The 17,878-nt window shown below is 42.8% G+C and overlaps 2 protein-coding genes across 2 annotated transcripts; both read left to right on the top strand.

Annotated features, from left to right (window-relative positions):
* Positions 1 to 2,562: 2,562 nt before the first annotated feature.
* Positions 2,563 to 4,416, top strand: MED7 (mediator complex subunit 7; the record flags this gene model as incomplete). Its single annotated transcript, XM_082006401.1, has 1 exon — positions 2,563 to 4,416. The coding sequence occupies one exon, from the start codon at positions 2,563 to 2,565 to the stop codon at positions 3,253 to 3,255; it is 693 nt and encodes a 230-aa protein (XP_081862527.1). The 3' UTR covers positions 3,256 to 4,416.
* Positions 4,417 to 6,481: 2,065 nt separating this feature from the next.
* On the top strand, positions 6,482 to 15,394 carry LOC309409791 (hepatitis A virus cellular receptor 2 homolog; the record flags this gene model as incomplete). The annotated part of the gene is given in 11 exon segments (XM_082006010.1): positions 6,482 to 6,583; positions 6,585 to 6,644; positions 6,648 to 6,686; positions 6,690 to 6,722; positions 6,725 to 6,728; positions 9,960 to 10,295; positions 12,817 to 12,896; positions 13,157 to 13,213; positions 13,978 to 14,092; positions 14,798 to 14,837; positions 15,230 to 15,394. Coding segments are annotated over 11 exon segments (960 nt in total). The 3' UTR covers positions 15,324 to 15,394.
* Between the last annotated feature and the right edge of the window lie 2,484 nt (positions 15,395 to 17,878).

Below are 17,878 nucleotides of genomic sequence, written 5' to 3' on the forward strand. Positions count from 1 at the left end.
CTTTCATGTAAGGACCTTTGTCTCACTTTTTAAGTAGAAGTAAGTAACAGCATCAAGGGCAGGAAATGTGAAGATATCACTTCAGATACCAGACAGCATCAGATCTGGCAGTCTAGAAACTATTGACAAATACAGACCGTGCCCAGATCAATTTACTGTCAGTTTTCCCTGAAGTTGTAAGTCATTACCAAATGGCAAGAATGCCCTCCTTTGGACAATATGCATATATTGAGGCCTAGTTATTTTAAAAAAATTCCTTGAGCCTGTATTTTAAAACATAACATAGGCCATATCCATATATACCTATATGCAGATAAAACTAAACTATAATCACACTGATGACATCAACCTGTGTGAATACAGACAAAAGGAAAAACCTTTAGCTCAGACTAAATAATGAAGAGGTATGAGACTAAGAAACAATGTAACAATTAAAGCCATCAGCAGCATCATGTAAGATATGTAAATACTGTACAGCACTGCCAGAGAACAAGGGCATCAAACTTCAGAATGGGAGCGGCTTCTTCAGCAAGTTCGCTGAAGTTCCTTCCTGTGACAGGTACTCGCTACATCACCCGAGAACAAATGTCTCAAAAGGAGTCGTTTCCTCCCCAAAATAGACTTCTCTTACAAATGGAAATAGATCAGCCTATTTTGCAGCCAGGGTTGCACTCATTGCCAGTTGCAGAGTGTTGTTTGCTTTGGAATATTTAAATATTCAGATATGCAATAATATGTGAGCTTTAAATTTTTTCAGGTTTTCTAGTCAAATAAACCTAACTATTCTGGATCTTCTTTATGTCATTTTAGAAATAATTAACAGGATCCAAAGTTCATTATCATTCAATCTAAACGTTTTTGCAAAATGATTCATCTTGAATAGTGAATCTGTAAATGACACTGCATGTGCACGTGGCGGGTCCCTGTCAGACAAAGGCCATTGCTGCCATCTGCTGAGGAAGAAAGAAAACGGGACATACACAGCCAAGTGTCAAATCCTTTCCTGTTGGCCATTTCAGGGAGAAATTCCTGCAGAGGTGATGCCAGCAAGCCCAGCTCCCCATGATCCACAATTTTTATTTCAGCTCCTTCTAAAAAAAACTGAAACAAAACCAATGGAGCCCAGCTGTTTGTTACAGTCGTTACGTGGTCAGGTTGACTGGATGTAGCTGAAGCAATGATGCAAACACTTCCCAGGGTAACGCTTTAATTTCATGACAGGGGTAATGCCCGCGTTTCTGAGGCGTGGAAGCACTACATGCCATATGATCGCTACGTACCGTATGATCACGGCATGCCATATGACCACTACATGCCACGTGATCACATACGACATGATCACTGCACAATTCGGTGGTTTACGTCTAAGAATCGTGTTGGCAGATTCCGCTGAAAAGACGTTCCTGCAAAGCAGTCCGTGTTTCCCAGCAGCAGGGACACACCGACCCCAACGCCTGTCCCCAGACTCGACTTCGGCGCAGCGGCGAAGTCTCCGAGGAGGCCCCCAGGCCTGCAACCGCCAGGCCGGGGTCGCTCCCTCCCCCACAGGCCGCTGGCCTTGCCGCCTCGGGAGTGGCTTCTGGTGAGGGAGCCCCACGCTCCTGAGACACCCACAACAGAAGTGGGGATGCAGTCTCCCCGCCCCACCGGGGCTGTGTGCTGCCAGTCCCGGGGACAGGGCAGCCCCCCGCAGGGCCCCGGCCGCGCGGCGACGCCCCGCAGCCCCGCCACAGCGCGCCACCCGGCCCCGCCCCGGCCCACCCCGCGGTGCTTGGCACCGCCTCCCGAGCGAGCCCCTGCGGTGAGTGGAGCAAGCTTCTGACCGGTGTTCGGAAGGCCCAATCAGAGCGTGACGCCCCGAGGTCGGTGAGCCAATGGAGGGGAAAGAAAGCGGGCCGCTGGCCGGAAGCAGGGTGCCGGCGGTTGCGCTGAGGGGAGCTCGGCGGGCAGGTGAGGGCGGGCGGCTCCTCGCGCCGTGGGCTCCGAGCGGGCCTGTCTCCTCTGCCGGGTACGTGGTCAGTCGCCGATGGCGTTTTGCCGTAGCGCATCCCTGGCTCTTCTCTCTTCAGCAGTGGCCTGGCGAACCGCGCGGCGGGGCTTGGGCCTTCCTAGAGCCTGGCTTGGCCTGGCCTGGAGCAGGGCAGGTCGGCGGCGGCGGCTGTGGACTCAGGGCGCAAGGCCGCATCCCGCCCCGAGGGCGGTGCTTTCTCGCCGCCGGGCTGCGCGGTTTCCCCTCTCGCGGGGCGTAGTGTTAGGGGAAGGATCGCCCCTCTGTTCCGGCTGTTCTGTTTACAGGCTGGTCTTTCATGTTCCGGGAAATGAATGCTTAATGTGCTTCTAGTGAAGCTAATCCTGCTAAAAGTATATCTTCGTGAAAAGCTAACACGGATTTACTCGGGAATTTCCTGTATTCTATGCATTGAGCTGGCTTTCTTCCGGCTCGGTTTCTCACAGTCAGCTCTCTTATATTGGCTTTGTTTCTATTTATATGGTGAGGTTGTCACACAGATTCTTTAACATGTATTTCTTGGGACATTCCCTAGGTATTTTCATCTGGCAAAAATGGGTGAACCTCAGCAAGTGAGTGCCCTTCCTCCGCCTCCAATGCAATATATAAAAGAATATACTGATGAAAATATCCGTAAAGGCCTGGCTCCAAAGCCACCTCCACCTGTGAAAGACAGTTACATGATGTTTGGTAATCAGTTTCAATGTGATGATCTGATTATTCGACCCTTGGAGAGCCAGGGTATTGAACGGTTACATCCTATGCAGTTTGATCACAAGAAAGAATTAAGAAAACTTAATATGTCTATCCTCGTCAACTTTTTGGACCTCTTGGATATCTTGATAAGGAGTCCAGGGAGCATAAAGAGAGAGGAGAAACTGGAAGACTTGAAACTGCTTTTTGTTCATGTCCATCATCTTATAAATGAGTATCGCCCTCACCAAGCTAGGGAGACACTGAGAGTCATGATGGAGGTGCAGAAACGTCAGCGTTTGGAAACAGCAGAGCGATTTCAGAAGCACTTAGAGCGAGTTGTAGAGATGATTCAGAACTGCCTGGCTTCCTTGCCTGATGATCTGCCTCATTCAGAGGGAGGACTGAGAGTGAAAGTGGAAACAATGGATACTGATGATGGCTGCACCTGTATGGGACAGAGTGAAAAACAGAGAGCGCGTTCCGGTGGCAAGAGAGATCAGGTTTTGGACAAAGATGCAGCTATGTGTAGCATTATTGATGAAATGACATGAAGGAAACACTTTTTTTTTTTTTGTTCACTCACAGTAGTGAGAGGCAGAACGGATTCTGAGGGTATACATTGTATTTGTTTTGCTGTTGTACAAGCAGCCAAAGCATTTATTGTGCACCTGTTAGTGGTTATGAGTAAGGAGGCAGATGAAAATGTTTAGTATTTTGTGAGCTGTGTGTTTACTGGTAGAAACAAAAAAAGTGTACTTTTTCTTAAATGTATCATGTGAGGTGGTAGCCACAGATTAAAGTAAGCTTTTTGTGTTGTACTTTCATTTGCCACTTTCTGCTTTTTTGGGTATGCTTCATTTTTTTTTTTTTAGTTGCTTTATACTGTGGAAGCAAGTAAGGGCTCTGACTGAGTGGAATTGCAGTTGAAAATTCCTCCATTTCAAATAAGTGCTAGTTGTTGACAATTTCAGTGTCTCCGTTCAGGTATGCATAATTCAATATTAAAAATAAAATGAGTGTCAAGTCTGCAAAATCCATTCCTTTCTAGCTTTGTAATAATATAACTGTACTAAAGAAAACCTAAGCATTCCTTTGTCACAGCTGTAATGCAGTGTAATTTGCCTTATAGAGAGACACTATCAGGAATCTCAACAACTAAATGAATTGGATTTTAATTTTCTTAGATGTAATGTCTTGAGCTTACAAAAATGCCTCCTTTTTTTTTTTTTTTACACATATAGATACTTAGACTAACTTATATTTCCTGCGTAGTAATATAGATGCATGATGCAAATAATTTTGCAGTGCAGATGCTTTGTATTTGCCTTCTAGGTGGGCTCTTTGCCTAGCTGAGCGTTTTTCCCAGGAAGGAGAGTCTGATTGGATGATTAGCCTTTATACTAATTGAGAACTTCTAAGTTTGAAAGAACCTGCAAGTATTCCATCGAGGGGAAGCCGTATCAACCATGTTTAAAGAACATTGAGTTGGAGCAAGCCCCCCCCGCCCCTAGCAAGAGGAAAAGAGTGCTTTGATAGCGAAGAAGTGGCTTTTTTTCGCCTGCCTTCCCTGTCAGGGAAATCCTACTTCGGTCTTTTTGCCATGTAACACCATAGTATGTATGTTTTCCAAAGTATGTACAGCAGGTAAAAACCAGGTAAACGTTATGGGTGAGAGAACTTGCACAAACTCTGTTTTTAACTGTGATTTAACAAGCTATGTCTCCGTTTCATCTGATAATTCTGTTGTTTTCAGAAATGTTACTTAAATGAGTAGGCAGAGTACTTAGCTGTTGGGTGGTGGCGATTGAGCTTAGTGCAGATAAAGATGACATGAACTGAAGTGAGTTTATGACTCGTTGGAGGACGTCATCTGCTATTTTACATGCACATGACATTGTAAGTAAGAATAAAGAAGTAGAAATGTTTTTTTAGAGATGTATTAATAATTTTACAAAGTTAACACTTTTGTCCTTTATTCAACCGCCACTGTTTCCTTCCTTCTCCCGGGACTAGATCTAAATTATATTGCTTGTGGGTAACTAAAACAGTTGCAAGTGAGCAGAATTAATTTGGTATCTACTTCGCAAATTTTGTTTCATGTGGAAGATATGAAGAAACATTTAGTGCCTCCCAGATAAGAGAGGTCATGCACTGTGAAACTACAGTTTTTCATGGACATTTTAACTTTACCACTCAAAAAGAACTGTCATAGATGCTCAGTGGTTTTCTGTTGATTTTTGTCTAATTTTTATGATTTTAATGAACTCATAGGCCTGGGTACCATAGTTTCAAAATACTGCACAAGTAGGTCCTAGCAGCAACTAATAATTGCAATGAACTTTTTTGTGAAACCATTGAGGTAAACGTATATAACGTAATTTAAAAAATACTTAAGGCTGTGTTCACTTTCCAAAAAATTTTGTGAATAATTTGTTTATTCTGTTTTTTTTTAAATAGGTTTAAGGCAGACCCTTAGAAAGCTGTGGAAGGTTTTGTGGGCTTTTTTCAGCCAAAACAATGACTCTTTCCTCCTTTGTCAGGTCAAAGCAATGATAGTTTTCCCTGTTTCTGTTACAGTTTTGCTTTTAGGAAAACACCGGACTGCAACTGCAGTGAAGGCAGTGGGTGGCATATGCGTGTTGGTCTAGGGAAACAGGCATTTTGTAGGATGGTGTGATTCACTGACTAGCAACTTTGGTTATAACTCTTGTCTTTTCTAGTGTGCTAGTTAATGCTCCTGATAATGAGATCTTCCCTTACCTCAGCAAATCCTGATTTTACTTTTGGATGTGTATTGGGTTTGCGTGGCAAGGTTTTGGTAGTGGGGGGGTACATGGGTGGCTTCTGTGAGAAGCTGCTAGAAGCTTTTCTGAGTGCAGAAAAGAAATTTTTCTTATTAAAGAGAAAATAAAAAAGCCCAGCCCTTCTATTACACTATCTGAATAAGCACAGGGATAACAGAAGTACAGTTACTTGAAAAGTTCCAAAAGTTTCTTGATACAGAGGAGCCAAGTGTGTCACCAGTGGACAAAAAGGGAAAGTTTGTATCTCTGATCATCTGTGGGGTAAAGAAGAAAAGCTGCTTAATGATGTGGCTTTAAAATAGTGTGATGAAGAGAAGTTTCCAACAATGCTTTAAACTTATTTCAATATTTAATGTTTTGGGTTGGTTTTATTTTCACAAAGTATGATCTCACTATATGCTCTGAGTCAAGAAAAAACGTGCAGCTACTTTAAGGGCTGCATGAAAAAGATGATGTTGGCACCTTTTCTACAGAGATGGTGCTCATGTCTTGCACAAACAAAACCCAGGAACTTGGAAAACAGGCATGTAGAAACTCAGAAATTATATCAAGGCATTCCATATGGTCTGTGTTTGAGAGAAAATCTAAAGCAAATGGATTAACTGTTGCCCTGTAGCTCTCACATTATCTTACTGTGTGACCAGAACAGCTTTCCGGGGGATACAGACAGCACCCGAACTGCTGTAGGCTATTGTATGAATGAAACAACCTGGGTGAAGTGAGTAGAATGGGCCCAGTCAGAGCTCTGGGATAACAGTTTCCTGATTTTTCTTACTCGTCTATATTTATTGCAGAGCTCAGGCGTGGCCCATGCGGAGGAGGAATCTGTGTGGACCCCTGCACACAGCACCTAATTGCAGGTAGCTGGCAGAAGGACGTGTCCCGCTCTGCGGGTGGATGTTTGTTGCACGCTGAACCACCCAGAGGAGTTCATCAGCTGGTGCCATGCACTGTCATGTCATGGCTGTGGTGAATGAGGTCACTCGCCTTCTGCCAGAGCCCGGCCGCCCTGCCTTTTCCATTTGCGCAGGGCGGTTTCAGGATCCTGCCGTTAATGATCAGAATTGTTCCCATAGCAGCTATCTGCAATTTCCTGTTTCCCCAGAAACAAGAGGAGCAAAGAGGAAGCACTTTCTTAAGAGTCCTGCTTCCAGCCACTGAATGCAAAAATCCCCCTTTAACCCTCTTTCTCCCAGTTCTCTCCTACAACTATGTTGCTAGTGTTTGTGTCTCGGATACTTTAATCCCTTGTTTTTCCTCCACTTCAAGAAACTGGCATTTTGATGACTCTGCTCTCGTGTAAGGTAGTCGGTGTGAGACAGCTCTGTTGGTTCTGATTCTAGCCTAATGTATGCTTTTGGGTATGTTTTTGGAAGCATTTCTGGTGTTTCTTTAGAACTTAGTCGGTACAAAACAGTGTGAGGTAGCTCAGTGGCTTCAGCAAAGAACATTTGTTGGTCCTAGATCATTTGACTTGATCACAGCTGCAGTGCTAGTCCAAACAATATAAAAAGAGAAAATGTCCTCAAGAAGGGTTAGGTAGTCCAGGGACAGGGAGAGTGGCCAGGGAACACCATTTCTCAAAAGCTGTTTGTCAAAGTGAGCCTTGAGTCTGTGATGACATGGTTTCCACACTACTTTCAAAGTGACCTCTGTATTCTGTATGTTTTACTTTATATTGCAAAAGCCCAGATGCATACAGAATTTTAAAGAGTCTCATGAAAAAAGACTGCAACTCTGTTAGGCTACACCTGTGTAGCAGCAGGGCAGCTTTCCAACACTAGGAAATTCTAGCCTACAAAGAAAATAGCATTTGCCTAAAGATGCTCTGAGTTGCTTCTAAGTATTAGAACCAGAAACTTGTGATTAAATGCTTGAGTGGTTCTTCCTCGGAATCTGTTATTTTGCCAAGTCCTTTCCATTTACCACAGCCTGTTACATATCCTATGTAATCCCTTACCCAAATTCGGTCTACTGTGGCAAAAACAGGTGTGGGAAGTAGTGTGGGGCGATGGATTACTGACCATTGTGTCAGCTCAGTGGTGCTGACAACAGTTTCATCTACTGTAACCAAGCAGATCTGGAAAAAATGAGAAGTAGGTTTCTGAAGTACTGTGAAGTATTTTAGCCTTTTACTCAAACCACAGTCAGCAAGAGTTCAGCTGCATACACTACCAGCAGCAGTGCTTGCTGTGCTGCTGGAGACTATCAGCCTAACCACAGGAAAGGCAGTCCGGGTTAGACTAAAGGGCATTCCCAGCTGTCTCTGAAGATGGTGCACTAAGAAGTAAAACCAGAAGTTTACGAAGAAGATAAGTTTTCTTGAATGTAGGTGCTGGGAGGGTGAACAGGAGTGTTGTTCGTCTTCAGTCACAATGTCGTCTTATTTCTGCATGAGCTGGATTCTTCTGATTCTCTTTACAGGTAACTTAAGAGGGCCTAAATGAGTAGGAGGTGGATGGAGGTAACACGCATTGATGTTTCTGAGGGTTGCAAAGAGAGATTTTTATGTTACAATGGGAAGAGTGGCCACATGGCACAGAAACTGCAGTTTTGTGTTATGAATAGGACTTCAGCACAGTGGCTCAATAGTCTTCTGATGGCTTTATCTACTTCTTAAAACAAAATGATGTTGAGTATATGATGTTTAAAGACGCTGCTTCTCGGGCTGTCTGCTAGTCTTATTAGTGAATGATTTTTTGGGTTTTTTAGATAATGATGACCTGAGATGATCAGAGAACTTTAAATCATTTTAGAAAAGATGTAAAACAAGGACATTTCACTTCAACAGGCTTTGTGAAGGGGAATGCTTAGGAAGACAGGGAAAAGGTCAACTCTGGCTTCTTTTAGCCAATGTGAAATTTTATTGGGACAAATTGATAATTTGTCCTTTTTATACTGAGAAAGAAGTCCTAGGATAATACTGTTAAAGGCAATAGCACTGAAAACAGCAGGTTGCATAGTGGTACTTGTATAGGCAGATAGACATTAAAAATTTGGTGGTAGAATATGTTCAGTAGAAAGAAAAGGGATATTACAAGTATTATTTCCTCTAGTTCTTTATAGAAGCACCTTTTATGATGAGATTCATTTAAACCTTGCTTTTTTATATGAAATAAAATACATTATTTTTAGAGATTAGTTTCTAGTATGCTATTGTGGCCAAGTCTCTGAATGCAGACTTTATTTTTAACTATAATAGGTTAGGTTAGGAAAATGACTGAGCTGAGCTGGGGAAAACAGCTTTTTCACAAGGGACAATTGCAATCAAGCCATACAGTGCTTGAGATCTACTGGCGCTTGTTGGCGGACCTGCCTCGGGGAGCTCCCTTCCTGATTATAGACTGGGCTAGACTTCTCATAGGGATAATTTGTTGCTTGTACTTGCGGCAGAGAATTCTATCCCTGAAATGTTAATACGGATAGATAAAAAATGTTTAACATATGTGATCCCATGTTACTGAATTTGATAAGAAATGTGTAGTGGTAAATATATGGCAAACAGGTTTCTTTGAAGTACAAGCAGTCAGAATGTGCACCTCGGGAGCCCCACGGCATAACCTGTTAGAAGAAGGTGGTTACAGGGTGGCTGTGACTGGATCACCAGAGCACAAATGATTTTGGCTGGCACTAAATGCAGCTTTTGTTAAAACCCTTCTGAAGGGAATATTGACTGGTATGGTCTAAATATAGCAGAAGAAACTATCTCACTGTGATGAATGGGCTACTGGCTGCTAGGTCTCACTGTTTTCACGTGAACAGTGTGGTGTAGCCTTCTGGAAATGTGAAAAATTAGTTTTAACGGGAGCAAAACAAGTTAGAAACTGCGTAAGAATGAGGTAAGAAAATAAGGTAGTGAAAAAAGAAGGTATAAAATTTCTCAGAAAAGCTCTGAAAAAATCTCTTCTGATAGAAATAGGCAAAAATCTGTCATTAGGCAAGAAAAAGGGAAACGTGTTCAGCAGTGATTGTTCTGATGAAACCTGCCATTTAGTGGCTTTTCATTGAAAGAGAGGAAGAGTTTCCCACAACGGTTTTAATGAAAGTCAATGACTTGCTGTTCCCCCATGTGTGGCTCGGATTAAATCTCGACTAAGGAAAAAAATAAAGTGCTAACAGACCGGACATGGCTAAAGAGAAGCCACCGAGTTGTGCAGAACCAAACTCTGTTCTCTCTTCACCTCTCTGCCTACCTGCAGAGGCTGCAGAAAGCGTGTTTCTTCTTTCTCTGGCTAGACACACATTTTGAACAAATCACTGGCCCAATCGTTCGCCTTCACTGTGCCAGACCTGCTGGGTTTCACGTCTGTTCGTGGAAAACCCAATCCAGCAGCGCCCGGTGGTGTCTGCGAGATGGGAGGTATTGGGTCATGCAAGATGCGCCAGAAGCTTCCACTTGTGTGCACCGTGCTCAACAGCTACACTTACCTTTTTGTCCACAGGCCCCACAGTATCAGGATCGCTAGTGAAAGGAAAGGTTGGTCAGAACATCACTGTGCCCTGCTTTTACAGTGTTAAGACAACATGGGACATCACATCAATGTGCTGGGGTCGTGGCAGCTGCCCTGTTTCAAAATGTTATCAGACCATTATCTGGACAGATGGATGGAGGGTGACGCAGCAGCACAACAGCAGGTATATGTTGAAAGGGAACCTGTCGATGGGCGACGTGTCCCTCACAATCGTGAACGCCGAGGAAGCGGACAGCGGGATATACTGCTGCCGCGTGGAGATCTCAGGGTGGTTCAATGACCAGACAAGTAATCACAAGGTCGTGATAGAGAAAGGTGAGTGCAGAGGCGCATGCGCATTCTTTTGTGGTAAATCTGCTGTGGAGTCTGGATTTCAAAGCTTGTGGTGGAAATGACTTCTATAATAATCCATAGGACTGATCTTTAGGACTTTGCAGGTCCGCTGTTGGTGGCTGTCTTTGGCATTGTTGTGATCCCAGCGCAGCCACTGCAGTTAAAAAAGGATGTTGTGCTTTGTTTCATGGTGCACAGCACTACTGAGCTTTCTTAGAAGCACTATTTGAAGAATCCAAGAGAAAGGGCAGCATAGGGTACTGAATTAAGCTGAAGTGCTATACTTGCACCCTTTTCATAAAAAACAGTGCTTTGTTTTCTCTGCTTCATTCCAGAGTAAAGCCCAGGGACACAAAATTAGTATAGACTTTTTTTTTTATCAACCCTTCCTTTGATTTTTAGTTTTTCCTCTTGTTTGTAAAAGCCATAATGATATATGTAATAAGTGGCTGACAGATGTACTTGTGTAGCTGGTGCTAGCAAATATTTGTTAGAGAAACACTTTCTCTTTTTCACTCCATAAATACACACTAAGGTTAATGATAACATATGTTGGTTTTGTTTTATTTTTTTAACATCAGCTAGGACCTCTACTGCAAGTCCTCACACTTACACCTCTGAACAGACCTCAGGTAACTTTTATCCAAGTATTAATCTCAATAGCATATATAAGCTATATTGCAAATGGGGATCTTAGGAAGGAAACAAAATGATAGATTATAGAAATGTCTGGATTAAAATTTGCTAAACATTACCACAGAACCAGAGATCAGAACTTGGATTTAAATTCTGCTTGACATTATACAGAGTCTTAACAGAAGGAACAGGTATACATGGGAGGGAGTTTACTTGCAGGTGTTATGCTTAAGTAGATGTTTTATTGGTGCTCCAAGCATTGTTTTTCTTGTGGCTGTTGTTTTGGTGTGTTGTTTTGTTTGTGGTATGAAATCTCACCTTGTCTTCTGGAAATGCATCCCATGAACAGTAAAACAAATTTTTTAGGAGTTGGGTGTGCCCACTATTTAATCAATTTATTCGTTGCTCTATAACATAGAACTATGTTATTGGGCTAGCTCAAAAGTGCATCTAATTCAGGATCCTGTCTCAGTAGCAGTCAACAGCAGAGATGATTAAGGAGGATCGCAGAAACAGGGCAGAAATTTCATGGTACAGTGCCAAAGTGTTCTTCTCCCCATTACAATGTGTGCCTCAGAGGCTTCCCATGTCCTCTGTAGCCTGTGCATGTTTAATAATGTGAGGCCCCTCGATTCAAATCGAACAACGATTCCTCACTCTGTTTCCACTCACAAGTTTATAGAATTCTATCATCTACACACCCAGCTGAACCTTTTTCAGCCTAAAAAAGACAACTTTAACTTCCAGTACACAAGAGAGAGCTCATAGTGTAACAATAGCTTATTCTCTGGATTTTGAAAGAAAAATCACGGATGCCATTTATATTTCTCCTCCTATCTCGGATATTTCCAGCTAAGCAACTCTAAAGTGTTACAACAGTTGCATTTCCTTTTTGGAAGAAGAAGTGAAAACTTTCTCACACTGTTTCTGTTCTAGTTGCAAACAACATGGCTTCCAATCTTAGAACTCACGGGTTTTCTTAACCCTGTGACATCTTCCTTGGCTGCTGGTGGAACAATTTTTTGTATTTTCAGAATACAAGTTAATATGTGCATGTTCACACAGAGGGAGACTGGAAAAGGCAGGTGGCCATGTGCCCCCGATGTAGGAATGCTCCAGCATCTCCAATGGAAGAGAGCAGTGAAGAACATGATCCTGTCCTCTTCAAAATAAAGCTTCTATGATAAGGGTAACAATTTAAAACATCACAGGAACCAGCCGGAGTTGTCCTAATGTGATAAAGGAGATTTTGTTTTCAGGAGGGTTGTATATCATCTGACAACATATGGAGAAAGTGAGACTCATTGGTATGGAAGACATAAGTTTGTAGCTCTGAATTTTAAATATTGCAAACATCTTTGCTCTGGGGAATTACCTCAAAATATGCTTCTAGTCCTTATGCAAACATATCACACAGTCAGTCTGTCTGTTGTTATAGCTGTCTGGGACTTATAACTTGCTTTCCTCTAGCTCTGCACTACTTGCTCTTTCAAGGTCCTGAGCTAACCTTAATCAGTTTTCATCAGATAACCTAAGTGTGCTTTAGGCATCCACTGCCTCTTCCTGTCTCCAGAAACAGATGCCTACCTTGGTAACTCCTTCCTTCTAGGCCCTGTGTTGAGATAGCAGCAAGAGCTAAGTGTGTCCTGGAAGGAATTCAAAGCTCTGAAAAGGGCAGCAGAGGCTCCAATATTCAGAGTTTTGTGCTGCCCTCTGAAAGCACCAACCTCTTCATGATATGCAGAGCTGAGACTCCTGATAGGGAGATACTTAAGTGCGGTGGTCCCAAGTCAGCAGTACAAATTCCTCTCTGTCAAGGCAGAATGGTTCTCTGTGCAAGTGATGTGTTTGTCTTGCCTTGGCTCAGCTCCTGGGAGTGCCAGCAAGTCATCCTTTACCACCACAAGAACATGGCCATCGGTTTCTACTTCGGAAGCTCCTCAGACTGTAAGCATCTCTGTTGTGCTATAGTACACCTAGACAGAATGGGTAGACAGAAGAGGTTATTGGGTCATCCCTACAGTTCACTTCTACTGTTTTAGTTTAATTGCAAAAGAATTTTTTTTTTGTAGTCTACACGTTTCGTGGTTATGAAAGAATGCTTATGTGCTCATTATTAAAGGGGGGAAAAAACCCCTGCTTTGCATGCATAAAGTACTTCCTACTAACGCGTGAAGAGCTTTAGCAACATCTCCATTGCCTTTCAGGCCTCTGGTCCCTGCTCAAGCACCTCAGACTGCTTGGACGTAACCTCAAAGCTGCAGGTATGGCAGGATTTGGGGAAGAATGGAAATTGGACTACCTGACAGCATGGCAACGCACCTGCATTCCCCATGCAATGGGGTTCAAACCAGCAGCTCCGTGTCTGTCCTGCTGAATCCTCCAGCACATATTTTAGAGTGACAGGCAGGAACACCACCCAGATTTTATCAGGAAGACAGCCACGTTAGCCTTTGGGAAGGCCTGCTGTGACATACTACAAGGCAGTATGTGTTACGGGCGTTCCTACTGCTGCATGTGCAGAATGTAAGTCAGAGACCATACTGAGCTTCAGCATCTTCCCAGGCCCGAGTTCCTAATGAGAAGGTAGATAGTTAATGGCTAGCTTCAGAAAGAAGTTTTGCCTAAATAAAGACCAGTGTAAGGTGAAGGCATATTTATTTATCGATGTAAAGCCTTGAATAACTATTGAATAAGTTGACAAAAAGGGTGTGTGTGTGACACACACACCTGGAGATATTTTAATCATAAAAAAATGAATAAAATACCAAATAGTATTAAACTGGAACAAATGGGATTTGTCATAACTTCCGATCCTTTGACTATATCAAGAAATAATGTGTTTAACAGCATGGTTCACACAACTGTTGCAGTGACACTGCTTGAAACTTGTCATGTAACTCAAATTAGGCTCTTGCTCTCAAGTATCTTTTACTGCAGGGTTGCAAAACACACAAATGGCCTTTGGATACTGCATGGGCTTCTCACTGTCAGTGCCACTAATGCTCATCTGTTTTGTGTTTGACAGAACGTGTCTGTATCACTTCCCAGTCATCAGTATTCAGAAAATGGGCTATACATTGGGATTGGTTTATGTGTGGTACTTCTAGCCATCCTTATTTTGGCTCTGTTCCTCACTAGGCGTAAGTACTAGGTGGTTATTCAGGTGGTTATTCACGGATGGGTCAAGTACATCAAATCACAGCTGTGGCAGATGTTGCATGTCTTCTGCTTCAGGGAAGTGAGCTGTTGTGTCTGGATGGCCTCACTGTGTGCCCTGTGCTGTGGTTGCTTGCTCAGCTCTCCCCCTCAGCCTCTGGGGCACAGGGCCAATGTGGTCTCATCATTTCATGTCTCAGACTCCTCAGTGACCAGTTGACCCATGGTCTGGTGAGGTGATGCATGATACAAGTCCACCTCCCGCACTCCACTCATTTGCTCCTACCCATTCCTCAGTTGGAATGTCATGCTGTCCTAGTCTTTCCCTATGGGAGGGGCGCTGGTTTCATATAACTACATCCGATATTTTTCCATGTGCCAGACTTTCTCTGTAGAGGCTCTTGGTCAGACCAAGCCATATGAATTGGATCTCATGGAAATAATGGGGATTTGCTGGGGGGCGGTTGGAGTAGATGACTTTTAAAGGTCCCTTTCAACCCAAACTATTCTATGATTTCCTGTACTGAAAACATGTGCTTTAAGCTCCCCTACTTTTCTTACACTTGAATTTTTTTGAACTGGCTACTTTTACTTGCTTGGTAATGGTTTACTTTTTTACTTGCTTGATGGTTTAAAGAAATTTTTTTTTTCTTTCTTTTTTCTTTATTTTAATTCTGGGTGGTCCTTAGAATATTTATACAATACGAAGAAGACAGGTGACTTTGCAAAGTAAGTATGCTGTTTCTGTTTTAGCTAATAGCACAAAATAGGTTGCAGAAAGAAAATGTCAGTATGCTGACTGCTCCACCACATACTTTGACTTTTTAAAAATCTCGTTAATAGGAAACTTTGCAAAAACACATTAAGAAATCCTGCAACTTATCATTAGTTAGTAAGCAAAAATGAGCATAACTGTCAGTTCATTGCATTAGAGGGTGTGCAAACTTCAAGTGTGGGTTGTCTCATAAGTGGAAAAATGATTCATTATCAGTTGTGTTTAAATAAGTGTTTTTGCATATTTTACATTTTTCCAGTGAGATGGTTGATTTAGCTATCTGCTCTTCTGTGTTTCCATTGTCTGTTTTTTTGTTTAACAGCATGGTTTTTACTCTTTTGCGCAGCTTTATTGCATATTGGAGACCGGAACGTGTGGGGAACCATAATGCCCTGGAAGAGGAGACCCATGCAGAGGAAAACATTTATATAATACACTAAGGGCTGTATGCGTGCTTGCCTTTGTCATCATTGGGACATTAAATAGTTTGCAAAACATTAGCTGCTCCCTCTGCTCAGCAGCTAAACGTGACTGGATAACTGAAGCATTATTCACATCATTCTAATAAAACAAATAAAAGCTATGCTACTAATTAAAAACTTTATCAGCCTGTTCCAGAAACAGAAACCATACTGGCTTGAATGGAAATTTCCAGAATCCACTTATCAAACCCTAAAGAAAGTTACCATTGTATTTATTATCTGCTTCAAATTCTCTCTTCCTTTTTGGGAAAAAGAGGCAGTGCCAGAATGGCTGCTCCACCACAATAGGAAAACCACACATGTTTTTTAAAAGTTTCTCTTCACTGTGTATTGTATCTGCCAGCTACAAAAGAGTCCGTGCCATCAGAGGGCAGCAGCACTCTCATAGCTGCCACGACAAAGACAATACATGTGAAAACTTGGTACTATTAGTACTTCAATACCCATTTAGTTGAATTTTCATTGAAGTCAGGCATACCCAGTCCTGGTAAGAGCTCAGTAATGCAGTGTACTAATTCCTGTCCACCCACAGTTAAATCTGGAGGAGCTATTGATGCTCCCCCCGTCATGCAATGTCCTTGGAGCCCACATGATCAGTACTTTAATGTGTGGAATATTCACAGCTTGTTTGCAGAGAACTATGACTAAGTGTGTTTTCCTCTGAAAAATACATCGCATTTTCTGTGGCTTTCTCCTTGGGCCCACCTATGACCTGAGGAGTCCTCAGGGTGGAAAGTCTCACTTCCAAGCCTCTAAAAAACTGAACAAAAAATAACTACGTTGTAAAATTAATTAAATTCTTATTCTTCTTAGCTTGTGGAGAAGTCATGGACATTGCAGAAAACATTGGCTGAAAGTTTGCACCCCTCTAGATACCAAACAACTCGAATGTCTTATGCTGGATTTGTTTGATGGCTCTTAGCTCATAAAGGGGGAGTATCTGTGGCCTAGTGCCTTTCCTCCATTTCTCCTCAGTTAGACACGGCTCTTGGATTTTGTTCTCTGCAACACTAAATTTTGATTTACTTCAGTGAATGGAGGCAGCCCCATGAGTATGAATCAACACTTTATGCATTGTTAAGCAAAAGACACAACGTACCCAAATCAGCTTTAAGTGGAAGAATAATTTTCCCCAATTGTTTTTAAGAACGTATTTTTAAACAGAGGCTGGGACGTCCTGAAAGGGCAGAAAAGTAGTACAGGCAGGAGAGAGACGAACTCTTACCAAATATTGGTCAGTACAAATTTTGCCCTGAAGCTCATCCGGAGCAGCAATGTGGGATGCCTAAAGCAGACATCGCTGCCACAGGGCAGACTTGCAGATTTACCGGGAACTTTCTGTTCTGACTTCACCATTTCCAAGGGAGGCCTGTGAAGAACGAAGCTGTATTATCCAATGAGGCGTAAAGGAGCAATAATAAAATCAGTAGGTATTTATGTTCACAGCTGAGACACTTGGGGCCACGGTCTGGTTGTGCTGTAAGGGGAGCTGGGGTCAGTGGAGCAGTTACCCATCCTTCCCCCAGCTGGTAGAGATGGGAGGGCTTGAGCGGGCCGGGGAGGGAGCGTTTTCCCCCAGGAGTCCTGGAGAGCCTGGCTAAGGCGGGATACTGCAGGTGAGCGTGCTTGCAAAGACTCATGAAGGAGGGAAAGACTCCTCATCCTGTGGACAAAGGAAGAAATGGAAAGCAAGTTGGGAAAGGTGACCCTGGTGTGCTTTGTATTTTCACTCGTGCTGTGCGTTGTCTTGGGGCTGTCTGTTGGAGCAGGCCTAAAAAGATTGAAAATGTGGAGGTGAACTCATGTTTGACTGAAGAGCTCTCAGTATCTGAGAGCACAGATACTAAGCGATTACTGATCCCTAGGCCAGGAAAGGCGGTGGAGGAAACTGGCGCTGCCATTTTCTGTCCTCAAGTCCCGTGTTGCCTTGTGTAAGAAGGTACGGAAACTGGAAAGAACCCGCTAGTGTTAGACTGTGCTTTTGTATTTGACTATTAGTTACAATTACTAAACTAAAATGACTGACCCCATTGTAGACGTTGCTTTGCTTCTGCCTGGCTGAGCACATCGCTGCTGTGGGCTCTAGCCCATGACCGGCACTGCAGGAAGTCTGAGCTGGTCTCTGACCTAGATCTCAGAAAACATCTTCAGCAATTTCTGCTTTCTGCAACTTTTACCAGTTCAGACTCTACTAGGATCAGAGTTAGACAAGTGTGAGGTTTCCAAAATTACCTGATTCCAACCACTCATGCTGTTAAGGAGTTTGAGCACATCCTTGAAGATTGCTAAACATGAAAACTGTTTGCCCATAAGGATTTTTTTCTCAATATTACAGAATAATTCAGACTAATTCTTATATTAGAGAGTTTTAATGCAAAATAAAGTTCTAGAATATCTGATAACCAAAATCTCAACTACAGTTTCCTTTCTTCTGTGCAGTTACTTGGTGAACAGATTCTGCAAACGTTGTGCAGAGCAAAAATTTTGCCTTGGATATGCAGTATAATACATAC

This window comes from Phaethon aethereus, assembly GCF_964289735.1.
Source record: "Phaethon aethereus genome assembly, chromosome: 14".
In the NCBI taxonomy this organism is placed as follows: domain Eukaryota; kingdom Metazoa; phylum Chordata; class Aves; order Phaethontiformes; family Phaethontidae; genus Phaethon; species Phaethon aethereus.